At 43.8% G+C, this 18,176-nt stretch overlaps 1 protein-coding gene across 3 annotated transcripts; it reads right to left on the bottom strand.

Annotated features, from left to right (window-relative positions):
- Positions 1-61: 61 nt before the first annotated feature.
- Positions 62-17,117, bottom strand: LOC149302067 (zinc finger protein ubi-d4). 3 transcript variants are annotated; one of them, XM_089482941.1, is made up of 12 exons: positions 17,007-17,117; positions 14,818-14,978; positions 14,190-14,297; positions 13,548-13,711; positions 12,580-12,672; positions 11,834-11,912; positions 10,708-10,749; positions 6,131-6,268; positions 5,324-5,452; positions 4,976-5,088; positions 4,562-4,643; positions 62-3,320 (listed from the first exon to the last, which is right to left on the bottom strand). In XM_089482941.1, exons 1-12 carry the CDS (start codon positions 17,036-17,038, stop codon positions 3,244-3,246), a joined length of 1,218 nt encoding a protein of 405 aa, XP_089339067.1. In that variant the 5' UTR covers positions 17,039-17,117; the 3' UTR covers positions 62-3,243. The 3 variants fall into 3 exon arrangements, with proteins under 3 accessions (XP_089339067.1, XP_089339068.1, XP_089339069.1); XM_089482942.1 differs by having other exon boundaries at positions 4,562-4,637; XM_089482943.1 differs by lacking the exon at positions 10,708-10,749.
- Between the last annotated feature and the right edge of the window lie 1,059 nt (positions 17,118-18,176).

Here is an 18,176-nt window from a genome sequence, read left to right as displayed (position 1 = left end):
ATTTGCTTTCACAGCTTCGCCCGGGGAAAGAGGATTCGAGGACAGAAACAAGAGAGCAGTCTTCTGTGTAAAAATGAAATTTATTCACTAATGTTTATTACAGTACCTTAAAATAATAATAAAAAAGAAAAAGCCAAAACACATTTTAGCTTCGACGGCAATAAAAAGAAGGGCAGGAGGAGAGCCTCAGAACTTCTCTTTCAAATGAAAATCCCACATTTTGCAAAATGAATGCATTTGCAACAAAATGTGCAATCCTTGGCGGTCAAAATGAAAGGTAGGAAGAGGAAGAGGAGGAAGGAGGGATGCAAAGTAGGGGAAGGACGACAACTCGGGGGCAAGGGGTTGCAAAACCGACAGGCGGACACTTAAAAAGCAAAGGGCTGAGGTATTTTGGCCTCCTGAGCGCCCTTAAGAAATGAAAGGATGCAAGAAGAAAGGATAAAGAAACTGAGGACTGTCCCATGCCACAAAAGACAGCATCGAACCAAGCCAATGTAAGAAGCCTGAACCTGCTCTCTCTTTTTCCAAGGCTTATGCCACCCGACCTCAATCTAACAAACTAACCTGAGCATGAAATCCTCACAACGCAGCAGGGGTTGCACATGGATTATTACTGTTTAACCTATCCCCACCACACAGACAGTAAGACTACAATAAAAGAGAAGTCAAAAAAGCCATTTTGGTGTTTTATTCAGGTAATGATTTTTGTTTTTAAGACACAGGTGTGATGCTTTGAATGTTGGGGCTGGGACGACAAGCCCGCCCCGTCATGTTTCCTCAATGACTGGCACCTCCACATTTTGTGCATCCAACTACCTTCTCCCCGACCTGCCGCCATCTCCGCAAACTGCGCAGAGAAATCCAGTGCAACACTAAGGAAACTAAACGAGTTCCTTTTGTGGCGCTGTGGCCCTAAAAGAGATCCAGGGTTATGTAAGTGCGCAATGATGCTACCTTCTCCTCAACCTGGAGACCGCTCTTGGCACCCCGAATGAACCCCAAAGAGTTCACAGGAAAACAATGACATTTAAACCCTGAAACCCTCTCGTCCGCATGAAAACCTGGCATAACACACAGGCAAAGGGGCCAACTCTTCCCATCCCATTGCCAAAGAGCCTCTTTCTCCCCTACAGAGATCTATGCTATCTATCAGTGTGGTGATACCAAGATGGCATCCTTCCACAATTTAGGCCTTATGTGAAGTTAAACCAAACTATTTTAGTGTCCACGTTTGGGCTAAACTTGAATTCCTAACCTAAGAGAGGCACAACACTTGTAGCAGCCCCTTCTCACATTCCTCAGCCACCTTGCGCCACCTAACGCAGAAGTAAAAGGGAACATGGGTTCGAAGGAGCGTGGAAGGACGCGTCAATAGGGGAAGGGCTTTCGGAGGTAGGTCTGAAGTCAATTTTAGAAAAAACAGGCACATATCTCATATATTATTACACAGAACCCTATTCCAGAGAAGAACACTTCCAATTGCCATTCCTTGAAAAAGGAGGAGTCGGAATCGAGAAGGGCTTTTCAAACGGTTACTTGCGAGGACAAACGCCTCCAACGAGGAGGCAAAAGCCAGGTGGGCGATGGAAGGGAGAAATCATTTTCATTCACTCCGGCACAGCAAGAGCAATAGCAAGCACATTTCTATACCGCTTACCAGTGCGCTTAAGCACTCAATAAGCAGTTTACAAAGTGTCAGCTAGTGCCAGCTCCCATTAGATTCTCACCAGACAGCAGTAAGGGATGAAAAGCGTAACCGTTCACCGCACACTGCCTCCCTCCCACACATCCGTGCGCGCGCACACATACATACGGTGCGACAAATCAAAACTTGGCAGAAGTCAAGTAAGGCTAAGATTCCCCCCCCCCCCAAAAAAAAATACAGTGGCCCACAGAAGGTGGCACAGAGACCAGTGGTCAATGTCACAGAGAGGCACCTAATGCATGGAGGGTGGGGAAATGGGCAAAAGGCCTTGGGATGGTCTTCCTTTGAGCTCTACTGCTTAACAGAAGGGAAGGATGCTCCCTCCACAAAGGCAGGTAAAGGATCATCCATACAGGAGGCTGTCCGCTCTCTGCCCTTCAAGCGACACCCATTTTCCTGAAGAGGTCCAAAAACAAGCAAAGCTATTTCTACACCAAATAGGGGGGAAGCGTAATACAAGAGGAATAATCTAAAATGCAAGCAAAAAACAGGGGCAGGCTCTCCGGGGATTAAAAACATGATTAAAACCCACCATTACACAGATATGCCACCTTAGAACTGCGGTCAAAACCCCACAGGCGAGGGACATGATAAAATAAGATGGAGACAAGCTCTTACGAAGAAAGGGCTTTCCCCAACCCCAAGACACAGTCCTGGTTAAAAATATGGTAACGGTTCGTGAAAAAAAGGAGAGGGCGCTTTTGGGTTGAGAGAAAGTTCTTTGGATTCAAATCCAGAGAGAGCAAATCTTTCAAAATCTTCTCCAAGCCGGGAAAAACAGTCACCTTGTTTTCACACCTGTCTGAGCTAAGTCCAAGGCTGGGTTTCCACCAGTATGATGCAGATTTCCTTGGGATTCAGAGGCTGAAATAAGCTGGTACTGGATCAATATTAACCATGTTGGGGAACAAAATCACTTTCTTAAGGAGATGCAGGTGACCTGAATGGGCAGGACTCAATAGCCTCTGTTTGTGTTGAGTTATTTGTTAGCCAACTTGGGTGGCACTGGAACACAGGGGGGAAAGGATTTTAAAAGTCATAATGCTCAAACAGATTTTCTTTTCCAAGCTGCCAGCTCTGCTCACAAGACAGAAGTGTGAGAATTCACTCTTGATAGAATAGCATATCAGTGAGGTGAAAGGAGCTGCCTTTCATACAGCACATATCACAAGGTGCGCACCCAGCTCAAGTGAAGATTTTATCCTGGAACATTAAGGCCATAGATAACAGGGATCTCCATTTGGCGCTTCTGAGCCAGCCGTGAACACTTTGGCCTCCCGAGGAAAGGACCATGAATTCCTTACATCTAGGGCAGAAGCTATGGGGTGTGGGATTGTACCCTGAAACTGTGCACAGGACGGAGACAGTCAGCAGAGGCCTGATCCAACCGGTGAGGGAGAAGACACGGACGAAGAGCAGAAGGCTGTGTAACAGAAGACTAAACCAAGAAAGAAAGAAGGAAAAAAGAGCCCTGTAATGCAGCAGACAACCAAAGGTGTCTCTTCTCTTGACCTCTCTTTCTCCTCTGCAGCCCATCAGGAGGAGTTCTGGTTCTGATAGATCGAGGCTTTCTCCTTCAGCAAGTCCAGACACAAGTGGCAGCTCCAGCTCCCTGTAAAGACAAAGAGGGCACAGACAAAGAATCTAAGTAAACAGTCTCCAAACCATGCAGATGCCTCTGGGATGAAATGGAGTTGGAACAGTCATGCGCACTTACAAAACCAATGGTCCTCCCCACCGTTCCTATTGTACCATCTGAGTGAGGGATGCTGCCTAAAGAAGCAATAGTGCAGCACGATGGATGGAGCTTTTAAAAGCCTGGGTACCTTTTGGTCTTGTGATCCCATTCATTTTGCCAAGTTCAAATGAGGAAAAGGTTAGATAGTCCTATGTACAAAGCTCTGAGTTCGTAGGTAAAACTATGGGATAGAAATGCTGTGGCTCAGTTGTGAGACATCTCTTTAATTTATTGATGCCCTCTCACTGAGCATACACCTTACGCTAACATACATTTCAACCCATGATAAGATGTCTTCACCTTGGCTAGCAAACACTAAACAAATATATCCAACAACAGTTTGAGGAAGATACTTGGGCCCAGTTCTCTGAGGTCCCCAGGGAAAAGGACCAGAGGCATCATATTCAGTAACTGACATTACCTCTCTCCACAGCCAATTACTGCTTGGGTGCAGTGACTGCAATAGGAAGTGAAGAAGGTAGGCAAATGCATTGATGTTTATGCCTCAACATCAGCTTGACTATGTTGTTCCACATTGTCTCTCCTGCATTTGAACATGCATACCTGCTTCATATTCAATCAGGGTTCTCTGGATTTAAATTCAAGACCCCTTCAGTAGCAAGTATTCTACCCTCAGTCTAAAGGCATGCAATAAAAGGACTGCTTCCTTGTCTGATGCAGTGTAATTATGTAGCTTTGGTAACAGCTTGAACCTTGACCCCATAATCCCTTTCCTCCATGATGTAAAAATTAACAGGCAATTTAAGATTAACACAAACTGCAGGCCTCTGGCTGGAAGCGTTCTTTCAAAACACCAAGTCAGCTGTGGCTCAGGAAATGAGTCAGTAAACTGTTTGCTACACATCAGCAACCTTTGCTATGTCATGCTGTGCGCACTGTTTTTCCCCCACATGCATGTCCCATTACTCTCAGGAACATAACAGAATTTAAAGCCCCCATATGTTGCAATGTGCACATGCACATGTGTCTTATGTCATATACAACGTGTCATATACAATGTGTTATTGCTCAATGCATGCCCCCGCTTTCTTCTGACCTCAAAAGTACACACAATGAAAAGATGGAGGGGAAACAGGTAACTAAGCAGCACTTACCTTCAGGTGGTTCTGACATGGGTGGCGTGAGGCAGTACATGTGATACCCACGGTCACAATCATCACAAAAGAGCAGCTGGTCCTAAGCAAAATGGGGAGGAAAGGATGAAGACAAAAAAGGAGAATGCAGATTATTCCTTTGGGATGGGAGGTGGTTCGGGGGGGGGGGGGGTTCAATATCCCACCGACATTGGCTTTCCCCAATACACATACCTTATGACTACTTAGCAACCACTTTATGGGGTCAGCTAGACTGAGACTTAAGGACCAGTCTGAAGGAGCTCTTCTCTTCCTCATCCAACCAAAGTTCTTACTAAATCTTAATCTCTTTTATTTAGAGGCGGGCAAGTTTGAATCCATTCTCAGTCTTAGAGGCAGGAGATTCAGCTCTGCGATGGGGATGAGGGTACTCACATCATTTTCAGAGGTCCCACAAATGTTACAGCACTTGCATTCAATACACTGCCAGCGATAGGTCTTCACTGCTGCCATCATGACTGGTGTGAACTGCAGGCAGGAAGGGTGTCCTGGTGGGGACGAAACAGCAGAAGAGGCATTGAGATGAATCTCCCAACAAGAGAAATGAAACATGCAGTTCCCTCTATTCTATTTATTCTTGCCTTCCAAAGTGGGAAAGCAGAGAGGTAAACAGACCAAAAACACTGGCTTCTGTACCTCACTTATTTCCATCCACAAGCCACACAAGGAGCACACAGAGCAACACTTGGGAGGACCCAGCCTCGCCATCATCCAGCCACATACCCGATCGGCCACAGTCAGAACATGAAACCAGCTCTTCAGGTTGTCCTGTTTTCTTATTGATTTTGGAATCTCCCAGGCAGAAGTCACAGTAATTGTTGGGCAAGGCCAAGCCATCTGGGCCTTTCTTGGCTAAGAGGAAAGAAGGCATTTCAGCATCAAATGGCAAGAATACACCCCACCTCCAACTAGTTCTTCTGAAGCTGCAGCCCAACCTAACCTCAATACTAAAGAAAACTTACACACACCTCCTGCGTGGCATAAGAAGCACTCTTTGGCTCCTTCTCCATCTTCTGTGCCCAGGCCACTCTCCCTTTATTTGCCACTTGAAACCTAAGTTGAACCATGGATGGTAACTACAGTTACCATAGTTATATGTGGGTTGAAAACCTAACAGAGTTCTCCTTAAAACAGTTGAAGGTAGAGAGGAACTTGCCAGCAAAAATGAAAAGGATTACACAACTCAGAGGGTGTTCTCCTGGTTCACTGCCTTGGAGACTAGGCACTACTGTCCCAACCTGGTTCTGTATAATTTGCAAAATGAGAGACATAATGGGGGATAACTCTTGCCTGGAAGATGTATCACCTAAAAATGAACACTATTCCCTAATTTCAGATTGGCTGGATCCAGTGGGGAAACAAAAGGCAGTAAGTATTTGCTCAGGGGCATTCCTCTATTTTAGTATGACTCCTAAATCTAAGTGCTAAATTCAGGTACCAATCAAGCCTCATCTCCAGCTGAAATGAAGCCAACCACCGTAAATAACTTCTTGCCTTCGAGAAGTGTGCCGGAAGGGGTAGGCAACTTACATTTTTGTTCCTCCGATCTCTGAGAGACAGGTGTGGGGGGCTGCGAGTCTTCCTTGTCCTCTCCCTCTTCCTCCGCCAGATGGGAATGTGCGTAATGGTAGCTTAACCCAGGGCGATTCTTGTAGCGCTTACCACAGACTGAACCAGAGGAGATGGTGAGAAAAGACAGAGACAACAACTGAGCTTTCTTGGTGGCCAAGGTGTGCTCTCCCTCATCTCATTATAACAAATCCCATTACCAGCCCATTCATAGCTGGTTTTTAACTCCAAAAGACGCTGCTCGCCCCCTCAATCTGCTACTGGCCCAGCCACATATTGAAGCAGAAAGCATCCATAACAGCACAACCGAAGGCAACACTCTTCCTGGACACCAGATTCAGATATTTAAACATATCTTGGATTTTGTCCATTATCATCTTTGTAGTAACACACCTCTATTATACTTTCAGAGCCCACCCGGCCCCACATTCAGGCACATTACCTAAAGAACAACTAATGCACAATTGAACAGTTAGGAACTATAAGCAGTCCCAGGTTCTTTTCTTAAAATCAAAAGAGAAGCATGTTTCTTCTCCTCATGAAAGAGAAGTCTGAAACATGATAAGGTGCATCTGGAGTTGTAAGGGGAAAGGGTTAGAGCACATACTCCACTCATGTGAAGAAAACCCGCTCCTCTGAACTATGATGCTGGAAGGAGGTTCTATGGGTACCATGGAATGAGCATCTCAAACCCCACCAAATACATGGGTGCCACAATGTTCGCCTGTCCCGATGCATAAACTGCATGACAAGGAGCTACTGTTAGGATAGAATAGGGAGAATCAGACAAGGCTGAGTTTTTATCACCCTATCTGTTCAACTTGTATGCTGCTGCACATATCATACGTAAAGCAGGATTAGATACAGAAGATGTAAGGTGTGAACATTGGAGGAAGGAAAATCAACGATATAAGGTACATGGATAACACCATATTACTAGCCAATAGCAAAATCCTTTAAAGACCTGACTTTTGTGTTTAATAACCCACATCTATTACCGCTCAGAAGCTCACGCTCAGTTACCAAACCATGCGCTTGCCCGCAAACAAGGGCATATTTAGATGGTAGAGGTGCTGGAAGAAGGGAAAAGATATACAGCGCCACATGTCTTGGCTCTCTAACCTTGCATAAGGATGGAAAACAAGATATATCCTTTCTGGAGTCCATTATGTCATGTAAGGTTTTCTGCGAAGCAACTCAAGAGCTATTTCATCCGAGGGGGGAAAGTAATGGCTCTCTTAAGGGCTGTGTAAACACAGCTGAGAAAGTAAGAGCCTGTGTTGTCAAGTTCCCCTCCAGCACTGCTACTGTTACGCTCTAGTTTACTGAAAAATCCTAACTAGGTGTGCAAAAGATGCACACTTGCTGTTTTTGCACAACCGCTGGAAAAAAGAGGGGAAAAACTTTGCCTTAGGATATAGTTCCAAAGTTTCTCGCTTGGATCCCTTTCCAAGGCTGCACTGGAATGATTTCTCTGACAAGACCTGTCAATTTCTCTAATAAATAGTCAAAAGTACATTGCAATACAGTTTGTACGCAAGTATCAAAACAGGGCAAGATATTACTTTCAATGCTTTCAACACTGTCTAGTAAAACATTTGGGTTGAAACTGCACCCAAAAGTACACCAAGGTGGAAATGTCAATGCCAGGAGCGACCAAGTACTGTTTTTGCACTGCTAATATTTTTGAGACAAACCCCCACACCCCCGGTATTGTTCTTTTTCTGGTTAAACCAAAGAAAACTGCTTTTCCTGGAAAGTGGCAGGAGCACTAAAGTTCACAAGGTGCCCTTTGTATGTTTAATAAAAGCCTACCAAACCCAGAAATGGACTTCTGGCCCTTCTAAGGCTTTTTGTTTTGGTTGTTGCTTGGTCTTTCATTTTTGGCCAGAGGGCAACAAGGGCAGAAAGTTGGCCACTGGCCCTGCCAAAAGTTGCCTAACTATTGCTCTAAACAATGACAAAAGAGAGAAGATTTTAACTTTTTCTTTGCAGCTGAAGTGACAAAGAAGAACGACAGAGTTGGACACCTGGCACACTTTACACATTTTTAACAACCTGAGGCAAAATGGACATATGCAAGATTGTGTCTTATTCCCATGAGGCTACAGCAGTACTAGTGATATACCCTTTTCCTGTACTATAATGCTTAGAAACATAATAAAAATGATTTTTAACATGAGATTATAGCTAGGTGTAGCATTAGTTCTTTGCCTGAGTCCTCAAGCAAAGAGTACAAAGGACATTTAAAACCAAAGACTGAGAGTCTGACCCGTTATTAACAGTTTGCAAGATGCCAAGGCTTCTTGGACTAAGGGGCTGTGTTAATACATTACCACGGTTATGAAAGGAAAAGGAGGCAACTCAAGAAACTTTCCCCATATCCAGAATCAGAACTAGCAGCATGTATCCTATGTTCAGCCACTTGGGGGTGTGAGAATACTAGTATTACAACAGCCAGGATGGAAAGAAGGGTTGAACTATGCAGCAAGTCTTTGCAGATGCTGCTGGCAGAGAAGAGCTGCATCAAAGAAAGACTAGATGTAGAATGTAAAGTTCTCACTCGTTTCAGTGAATCAGTCTATACACTGCAGGAATGAAAATGCACACTGTTGTTGCCCAACAATTTCTTGATCCCAAATACAGAGTCACTGCCTACAGAAGAATTAAAATGATTAAAATGATTTTGATCAACTGGAATTGATTCCAGTATCTTTTGATCAACTGGAACCAACTCCAATTTATCTGGATGCACAAACTATACAGGCACAAGAAGCTAGCCAGCTCCTCCCTAATAAAATAATGCTATCTCATTTAGGATCATTTCATCCTGTTTTATTGGGACATAATCATTTTCCAAATCATATAATCGTATTATGAAATGTGGTGCATCATTACATTACACTCTTATTCCACCCAGCCTCTCTCCAACGGCCGCAAGTGGAGACGATCTTCTTGTAGCAGCAGTTTTAAATCACAATGTCTCTGATTCCCTAAGAAGTGGCAACGCTGCCACCGGGAAGAAGCATTCCCTCTTTTGCAAAAAGGGATTTACATTGCCAAAAGACCAGCATAAGTTCAAGTTGGCTGGTTTCCCCCTCCCTCCCAGTAGTAATACTATTCCACCTATCAACCTGAGTGTGAATGTAGGACTTTTCCATTGGCGACATCAGACTTTGGGATGCCCACCTGCCAAGGCACTGCTTGAATACACATCTCTTCACTAAAACATTTTCATTTGTTTCACAGTTTAATATTGCTTGTACTGTTTTGAGCTGGTTGATGGGTTTCTTTGTCCCTCTCAGTCTTGTCCTTAGTGTTTACTTGATCATACTGTTGATGTCCATGCTACCTGTGTAAGATCCCCACTTCTGTGGATATAGGGCAGCCTACTAACCCTTAAACATAGTTTAAAAATCAGCAATAAATGCAGTACCAAGGGAGAGGGCACGCTGGCCCTTGGCACCAGGCAGAGAACGAGAAGTCTCTGCACTTTCTTTTCCATAAAGAATATGGACACCATGGATGCACATACCTGACAACAACAGCTATGTTAATTTGAGCATGGGCTACCTGATCTTTTTCCTGTTCCCCTTCTCATCCTCTAAGCTTATGTTGTTATTCAGTATCTAAACCAGAGAGCTCTGCCAGTATTTCTTTTGCATTACTATGCGGCATTCAACAGTAACACTTTTTATCATTCCCTGCACTTCCAGTGATTTTTGCTGTTGTTCATGTGTCCAAAATGGAACTATGCAGGGATGAAGCATTAGAAGGTATCAACAGACCTGGGGGAACCCTAAGCAGCCTTAATTCCCACCCCACAAAGCAACAGAAAGTGTGATCAATGGCCATGCAGTGATGGCGAACCTATGGCATGCGTGCCAGAGGTGGCACTCAGAGCCCTCTCTGTGGGCACATGTGCCATCGTCCCTGTACAGAGTTTGCCAGAGTTTGTTACTAGAAAGCCAGAGGGACATGGCACTTTGCAATAAATAAGTGGGTTTTGGGTTGCAGTTTGGGCACTTGGCCTCTAAAAGGTTCACTATCACTGTCTGAGGGATGGAAGACAGAGAATACAAGCTGGGGATAAGGAATAAAATGGAGTACCCGAGGGCATGGCTGACTAGAAGGGTAAATAGGAGTATTCATTGCTGTGTTTTAATTCCCATGAGACAGTTTTGTCTGAAAATATAACCAACAACATTTCTGGATCTGTGCACTTGACTTTTAAACACACAACCGATGGATGCAAGAGTGCATTTTCTTTAGTCCAGCTGTGCATTTATTTCCTCGGAACTGGACCTTTCAAATAAAACACATGAATCTTCAACTCAACTCCCCATACTTCCAATGACGCTTCAGAAATAAGGTTCTACACTACATATAAAGTTATTTGCCTATTGCAAGGAGGGATAGATTTTTGGTGCCCTGCATCAAAGGACCACTTTTTCGTTCAAAAAAGAGTTTTTAAAACTAACATTTCAGAAGAACAAAGTCAGGAAGAAATAAAATAGCAGACAGAGAGAATGGACTACCTCGGTCAGGAGGTTTCGAGGTATGCTTTTGTTTGTAACTATCTGAAATATAGAAAAGAGAATGAGAGAAAGGTGAACACATTCTAGATCACACACGTAACATGCACACAGTAAGCTATACAGAGCGATTAAAAAGGAGAAAAGGAAAAAAATGCTAGTCGGTGTTATTTCAAATCAAAAAGGGGAGTATATAAAATTCTTGCAGGACAGTAAAAGGAGGAGAGAAAGAAAAGTAATTTCAAAAACTCATTCATTGGCGTTTGGAAAATGCTTGCCAATTGCACCCCAACTTTGACATCGGTCTCCAAGTTTGCATGGGCGTTACATTTCCAGATTGGTACACAGGGAATGGCCCCAAAGCAGGGAAAAGTAATATAAGATGGAATGAAAGGAAGCAGCCACACACAACTCCAATATTGGAGACCTGGTAAGCAGGGACCAAACACATTAATACTGGAATACCCAGGCAAAACAGTGGCTCCTTTTGCACTGTCTGCCTATCCAGGTTTGGTATACACCAGAGGAGGAGAAAGAGGAGAAAGGACTGGAGCTCTATTATAGGGCACCTGCTTCCCGGCAATGCAGCCATGGACTTAAATCCTAATACTGGGCCGTTAAAAGGATCCCAGGTGTCAGGTTACTGACAGCACTGAGTTTGTCCCAAAGGATTTAAGAACACTCTCTTTTATCAGACCAATTTGAACAGGAGTCCAGGGTTTTGTGTTTTCACAGACCTCTTCACCAAGCAAACAAAAGCTCTGTGAAAATGGGAAAAACCAAAACCAAAATAAAACTTACAAACTTGTAAGTTAGACAAAGCAATGTATTGTTTTATTGGTTTAATATCTTATGACAAACCGACTCCTTGTATCTTCAGGAAACCTGTGTGACTGTCATTCCCCAGAGAAGCAGACATCAGTGTACCAGCCTCCGAAAAGGTGCATGGAAAAGCAAGGCACTAAGAACAAGGACGCTCACCCAGATCTTCCATGCATCTTTCTAAGAGATCAAACCACAGCATTAGCCTATGCCCCCATCCTACCACTCCGCCCGCCCATCCAGTAAAACCAAGCGCACTCCGCTCATAGTAGCTCAGTGCTACCACAAAGCCCGCCTTCTTACTCACTGTCACAGGCATAAGGTTTGTCTCTGTCTTCCAAAATAGCCGCATCCAGCTTTTTTCGGGCGGATCCAACTCCTTTACCCTAGGATCCCAGAGAGCAGGAAGTCACAAAATTGCTGTTATGTAGCAGGTGCGCAATATTCTGCCTTGCTGGCTCAAGAAAGGAACACAGCCCAGGACAGTTTACCAGGCTGGGTGTGACATGTAGCATTTGAACACTGTTAGTTCTACTACTGCTGAACAAACTGAGTAGCTCTTAAGGTTTGCAGCAGTGATGGGGAACATGTCCCTCCAGATGTTGTTGCACTGAAACATCCTTCAACACAGCTAATGGTGAAGAATGATGGGAGCTGCAGCTGAATAGCATCTCAAGGGCCACACATTTCCAATCCCTGGTTTACAAGAAAGTGAACAGATTTAGCTCTTAGATAGTAGCTGTTGGAAAGTTGCAGAGAACAGGTCAATTGCACATGAACCAAAACCATCAAATAAAGCCTTCTGGTTCAGAGGCAATCTACCCATAAACACAGCCCTTCCATGCAACCCGCTAGTACCAGGCTGTTGCCAGGAGGAAGGTTTTGGATAATGCAAAAAGGGCTAATGGCCCATCCAGAACCTCCAAAAAGACATGCATGCACATAATGCTAGGTTAGCCATGTATATGTCACTTACAGTTTTCTAGCCAAAGACTGCACAAACCAGATGTCCAGGAGGACAGAAATTTCAAAACCAAAATATACTAGCTGTACCTTGGCTTTGCCTTTGCCTCGACGCTTTGGAGTGTCTTCTTCATAGTCCTCATCGTCCAAGTCATCCAAGAAATCATCAGGATCCAAAATGCGCTGAAACAAGAAAGCAATACTATTGTAGAGAGAGCAAGGGTACACAACTAGCTTGGGGGAGGAGATTAAGTTTTGCTAAGGAGCATTTGTAATATCAAAGGGGCTGTGGTCCCAATGGTCAGGAATTACAGGAGATGGGAATCCCTGTTTTGAATGAATGGCATGTTTCCAACAGAGACCAATGAGATGCTCCAACCAGATGCCTATAAGCAGAACAAGAGAGCAGTGTGCCTTCTCTGCTATTTCCCCCCAGGAATTGGGACCATGGAGGTACTATATATGCATCATCATCTGTAGCCATTGATAACCCTTCCTATGTGAGTTCAGCTCTAAGTTGGGTAACCATGGCCACTACTTGTGGTAGCAAATTCCACTTTAACTATATGTATAACTTCATCCTGAAACTTTCACTGTTTCTCATTCCTAGCTAGGAAAATGTCCCTCCCTCACACAATGTGTTCTGCCTCCCTGGATTCTGGAAAACAAGCTACAACTTTTCGTCTTTGGATGCCTTACTAGGCTATTGAAGTCGTTGCTGGATGTTGGCCAATATGTTATGAGATTCAGCAGCTAGCCAAGCCAAAAATATGATGGAAACCAGAACACTGCTGCATCCATCCCCGCTTCCCTTGGCTGTTGCAAAGCAAAGCGATTTGTATTTCACACTTAACTCTATCATGGTTGAAAAGTCAATTCCCATGAGCCAAAAGAACAGTTTTGCAGTGAAAGAAGGTTAGGGTATCCAGGTAAAATAATGTGATTGATTAGGCAAAATTTGGGATGGAGATGATATTAAGACTCTGGATCCCTTTTTTATGTGCCAATGTTTCTGCCTTATGCACTTTGCTCAAACTGTCTTCCGTTTCTGCCATTACCTTCCGTGCGCGGCTGTTGGCGACAGGGAACTCGCCAAGGCTATCTTCGTCCGTGCGCGGATCCGGCAGGCTGCGTTTCTCGAGAGAGTCCGTCCGCAAGAGGGCCTCCAGGCTGCTGCCATCCTGAGAGATCAAGCCCTCTTTCTTTAGTGTCTGCTCAGTGTCTGCGGAGGGAAAGTTCACAGAAATGGTTATGTTAGTCTGCTCTAGCAAACACACAAAGGGCTCTGTGGCACCTTAGAAGACTAACTTATTGAGGCGAAAGTTTTATGGTAGACCAGAACAAACTACAACAGAGGCACAAAGCATAACGTTCACATGGCAAACATACACAAATGTGCACGCACAGGGAAGTAGAGAGGAAACCAGAACAATAGGAGCGATAAGAAAGCACTCTGCTATGGGCGAATGGAGCAAGAACTTTTAGATGGCCAAAAGGGAAGAGCCTGTTTTGCTGTTCAGCTTTTGTTAAGCCTCAGTGGTTCTTCGTGTCTGTCTCTGCGCACTGACAGAGAAACTCAAGTTGTGTGGATTATTCCTCTCACTAACCCAGCAAATTGCATATGCTGGAAAGGGCTCCAAGACCCGTTCTTGCCAGTGAAACACCTCAACCAGAAAAAAAGACATCTGCTAGGTACAAACCTGGTTTAATAGAAGGGAAGGAAAGCCTTGGATCCTCGGGAGGGTGAGCACGCCGTTTTTTCCTCCAGCGCCGAGCCGGATAAGAATAGAGTTGGCCAGACGCCAAACCTTTCCCCGCAAAAAACGAAAGCAAATCCGTGTGAAGAAGGTTAGTTTCCAAAACACCAGAATTGACAAAGCTCAAAGATCAAGATGGCATTTCTAGTCTCTGCCTCAGGGGCTGTGTAATGTTCATAACTGTTTAAAAATTACACAGTACAGGTTGTGCAGCATCCTACAACAAGCAAAGGGGTTTCCATAAGGAAAAGGGGACCCACTCTGCCACAAATTCATCCCCATATATTCAAGGGAGCCGTTAAAGAATAGGAGCAGTGAATACTGTATATACTCGACTATAAATTGACCTCATGTCTAAGCCAAGGACAGTTTTAGGGGCCAAAATTATGGATTTTGATATGACCTGTGGGTAAGTTGAGGGTAAAACTTAGCAGCATGTAACGAAGGACATGAGTATATACAGTAAGCAAAGGTGTAAACTGCTGCTGCTGTTGCAAGCCGCACCCCACCACCAGGAAACCAAACTGCATCGCTATGCCTCACAATCCCCGATTCCACAACTTCACTCAACCTGGTCCTCTGTGCCGCTTCTCCATCCAGATGTAGCAGTTACTCTGGGCCACTCCGGTCTGCGAGTCGAGGAACGGCAAGCGGACGCTCCTCTCAGCGCACAGTCGAGCATTGTAGTTGTGGCACTGCTCCATGGCGTCCTTATAATACTGTTCACCAAGGCTAGAAAGAAGAAAACATGTGTCAGAGGAAAGCTTTTCCTTACAGAAAACATTCTCCAACAGCAAGGGTACATAACTTTGGCCCTACAGATATTTTGGGACTGGAGCGCCAATAACCCATAGGGATTCTTATACTTGCCCATAGGGAAACATAGGGATTGCTTGCCCGTAGGGAAACATAGGGATTGCTTGCCCACAGGGAAACATAGGGATTGCTTGCCCACAGGGAAACATAGGGATTGCTTGTCCATAGGGAAACATAGGGATTGCTTGCCCATAGGGAAACATAGGGAATTATTTGCCCATAGGGATTACTTGCCCATAGGGAAACATTGGGAATACCTGCCCATAGGAAATCATGAGGATTACTTGATTCTCTATGGGCATGTATTCTCCAAGCTTCTCTACGGGGAAGTAATCCCCATGCTTCTCTATGGGCAAGTATTCTCCAGTGATTCTCTACGGGCAAGTACTGTACTGTCCTGTGCTTCAGTACACCTCTTCAATAAGTACTTTGCTTTCTTACAGATCCGTCACATACCAAACACCTCTCATTTTTCAACGTTGTCAAAGCCATTGTTTCGGGTTTGCTATTAGGCTCCCTTCCTACGAACAAAAGGCATCTGCAAAGCCAGCATTTGACGGTGCTATTTCTAATGTTCCATATTAAAACCACAGGGGAGGAAAAAGAAGAAAACTCCCAGTTCTGTTCAATAATCCCATTAGCAAAACGGCTCCAGTGGAAAGTCCTCAGAGCAGAGGTAAAAGGAATGAAGGGGGGAATAAACCCCAACTTCCATTTCCATTCTTGTACTTTAAAAACCCAGCAGCTATGAAGTCTCCTGAACAGGCTCTAATTACAGCCATTGTGGCGTTTTAAGTCTTGCTGCACAAAATAACCCAAGCAGGGCATAGAAGCCAGTGGATGATGCTCAGAGGCCTCCAGCATGATGCCAGGATCGGCTTTTGGCAGGTGTTGATCCCAGCATTTGCCTGGAGGACCTGGAGAGGCCTAGAGAGGTGTTCTCTCGGCTGAATAGGATAATGTGAAGCCGGAGGCGTTCATGGCCGGGGCATCCGTAGCTTTTTGTGGGGTTTCAGGCTATGGGCCCATGTTCCAGGAGGGTTCCTTCCTTCCCGTCTCACCAGCATCTGAGGCTTTGGCATCGACAGAGAAGTCTCAGAGGCTCTGAAGATGCCAGCCACAGACGCCGGTGAAATGTCAGGAAGAGACTCTACACACACACAATCACACACTATATCTCACACACACACATATGCATATATATATATATATATATACAAACACAATCACACACTATATCACACACACACACACATATATATATATATATATACACACATACAAACACAATCACACAATATATCACACACATATATACACGTATACTAAATCACACACATACACACACACACATATATATACACATATATACATACATATATATACACACACACAATCACACACAATATATCACACACATATACTGTATACACATATACTAAATCACACACATATATCACACACACACACAATCACACACATATAGCTGCTCTGAGTCCAAGTCCTGGGAAAAGAGTAGGATACAACACACACAATCACACTCCTTTGAGCAAATACAGGAGACCATCCCAAACTGGAAAGAGAAGAAACACAGCCTCCATCTCAATGTAAATTAAATGCATATTAAAAGGGGAAGGGTCCCTTCTTCATACAGAGACCCTTTAAGAAACTTTAAGACCAACGTACACTTTTCCCTCTCTGCCCTTCTCCCCCTCTTTTAAACAGAAACCATCATATATTCACATATATATAAACTTTAGCACTGCACAATGAAAGAGATCCAAGAGGTTCCTCCAGACCTTCCATTCTTCCCCTCTTTCCAAATGGACCACCCCCAAGAATGGAATGGACTCGCCCTCCGCTCCCGCTTCTCAAAGGTTCGGGCTGTACCATTGAAACCGAAAAGGGGGGGGAAACAGGGGACAGAAGGAGCGTTCCACTCACAGCTTCACCACATTCTGAACCACCGCCGCCATCTTAGCCCCTGCCACCTGGGGCCTCGGACTCCTCCACTGCGCATGCGCGACCCGCCCGGTTCCAGCTCACCCGGTCGAGAGCTCTTTGCCTCACCTCCCGCAAACATTCGGCGGAGGCCCGACACAGGACGCATGCGCGCAATTGCTGCACATGCGCAGCCGAAGGCTCATTAGCAACGATATTGCTTACAAAATCTATGTACGCTTTTGCGCATGTGCCAAAAGGACTCTTCACCCTGAAACGCCCACTGAGCAAGCGAGGGCGAGGTTTTGTGTGTGATTGGCAGGAAGAGCATAGGCCCAACCTCCTTAACTGTCATGGCTCCATGCGATTGAATTATGGGATTTGTAGTTTTGTGAAGTGTTTACCCTTCTCTGTCAGAAAGGTCACAACAAACTAAAAATCCCAGGATTCCATAGTAATAAAAGAGCCAGAGTGTTATTAAACACACTTACCTGAACACCCGAAAGTGCACTAATACACCATTTACACACATATACACACTAATGTTTTAGATTTTGCCAAATTTCAAATAAAGATTTCCTCAGATGTGTTTGTGTTATTATGGCCTGCTTCATATTTTTAAAATAGCACTGAAATTATATATATATATATATATATATATATATATATATAATTTATATTATATATTATGTATATTATCCATATATAATTTTATATATAATTTATATTTCAGCTGGCACGAGATGTGATTTTATTGCTGTAGTTGGTGTTCTGATGTTTTATATGATGTTTTGTATTTTGATGGTTTTAGATTGTATTTGCACATGTTGTTAACTGCTTTGATTTTTAGAAAAGCAGTATATAAATAAAAAATTATATATATATATATATATATATATATTCATTCATATTTATTTAAAATAAATAAATAAATAAAATATATGTTATATATTTTAAATAACAATGAATATACTATATGTATTAAATATATTAATATTAAATATTTTAAATATTGTTACTCTTGAAAGTGCATCAAGATTCTTCAGATGCTTTTGGGGCAACAAACTATTACAGGAGCAGCAGGCAGCCTTTCCAGAAAGTGATTTATTGTACCACCGTTATTATATAAAAATGGCATTTTGAAAAATATATTGCTTTTATTGTTAGCCGCTT

This window comes from Sceloporus occidentalis, unplaced genomic scaffold, assembly GCF_023333645.1.
Source record: "Sceloporus occidentalis isolate IW3139 unplaced genomic scaffold, rSceOcc1.0.p SCAF_20, whole genome shotgun sequence".
Classification (NCBI taxonomy): Eukaryota; Metazoa; Chordata; class Lepidosauria; order Squamata; family Phrynosomatidae; genus Sceloporus; species Sceloporus occidentalis.
The sequence above is the reverse complement of the archived record's forward strand: the minus strand, read 5'-3'. Positions and strand labels throughout refer to the sequence as shown.

Excerpts from the sequence above, each read along its gene's own strand:
- LOC149302067 (XM_089482941.1), bottom strand. The coding sequence starts at position 17,038 with ATGGCGGCGGTGGTTCAGAATGTGGTGAAGCT. Across the intron at positions 5,089-5,323 it reads TTCTGACTGTGGCCGATCGG|GACACCCTTCCTGCCTGCAG; the intron begins GTATGTGGCTGG and ends CGTCCCCACCAG. Across the intron at positions 3,321-4,561 it reads CATGTCAGAACCACCTGAAG|GGAGCTGGAGCTGCCACTTG; the intron begins GTAAGTGCTGCT and ends TTGTCTTTACAG.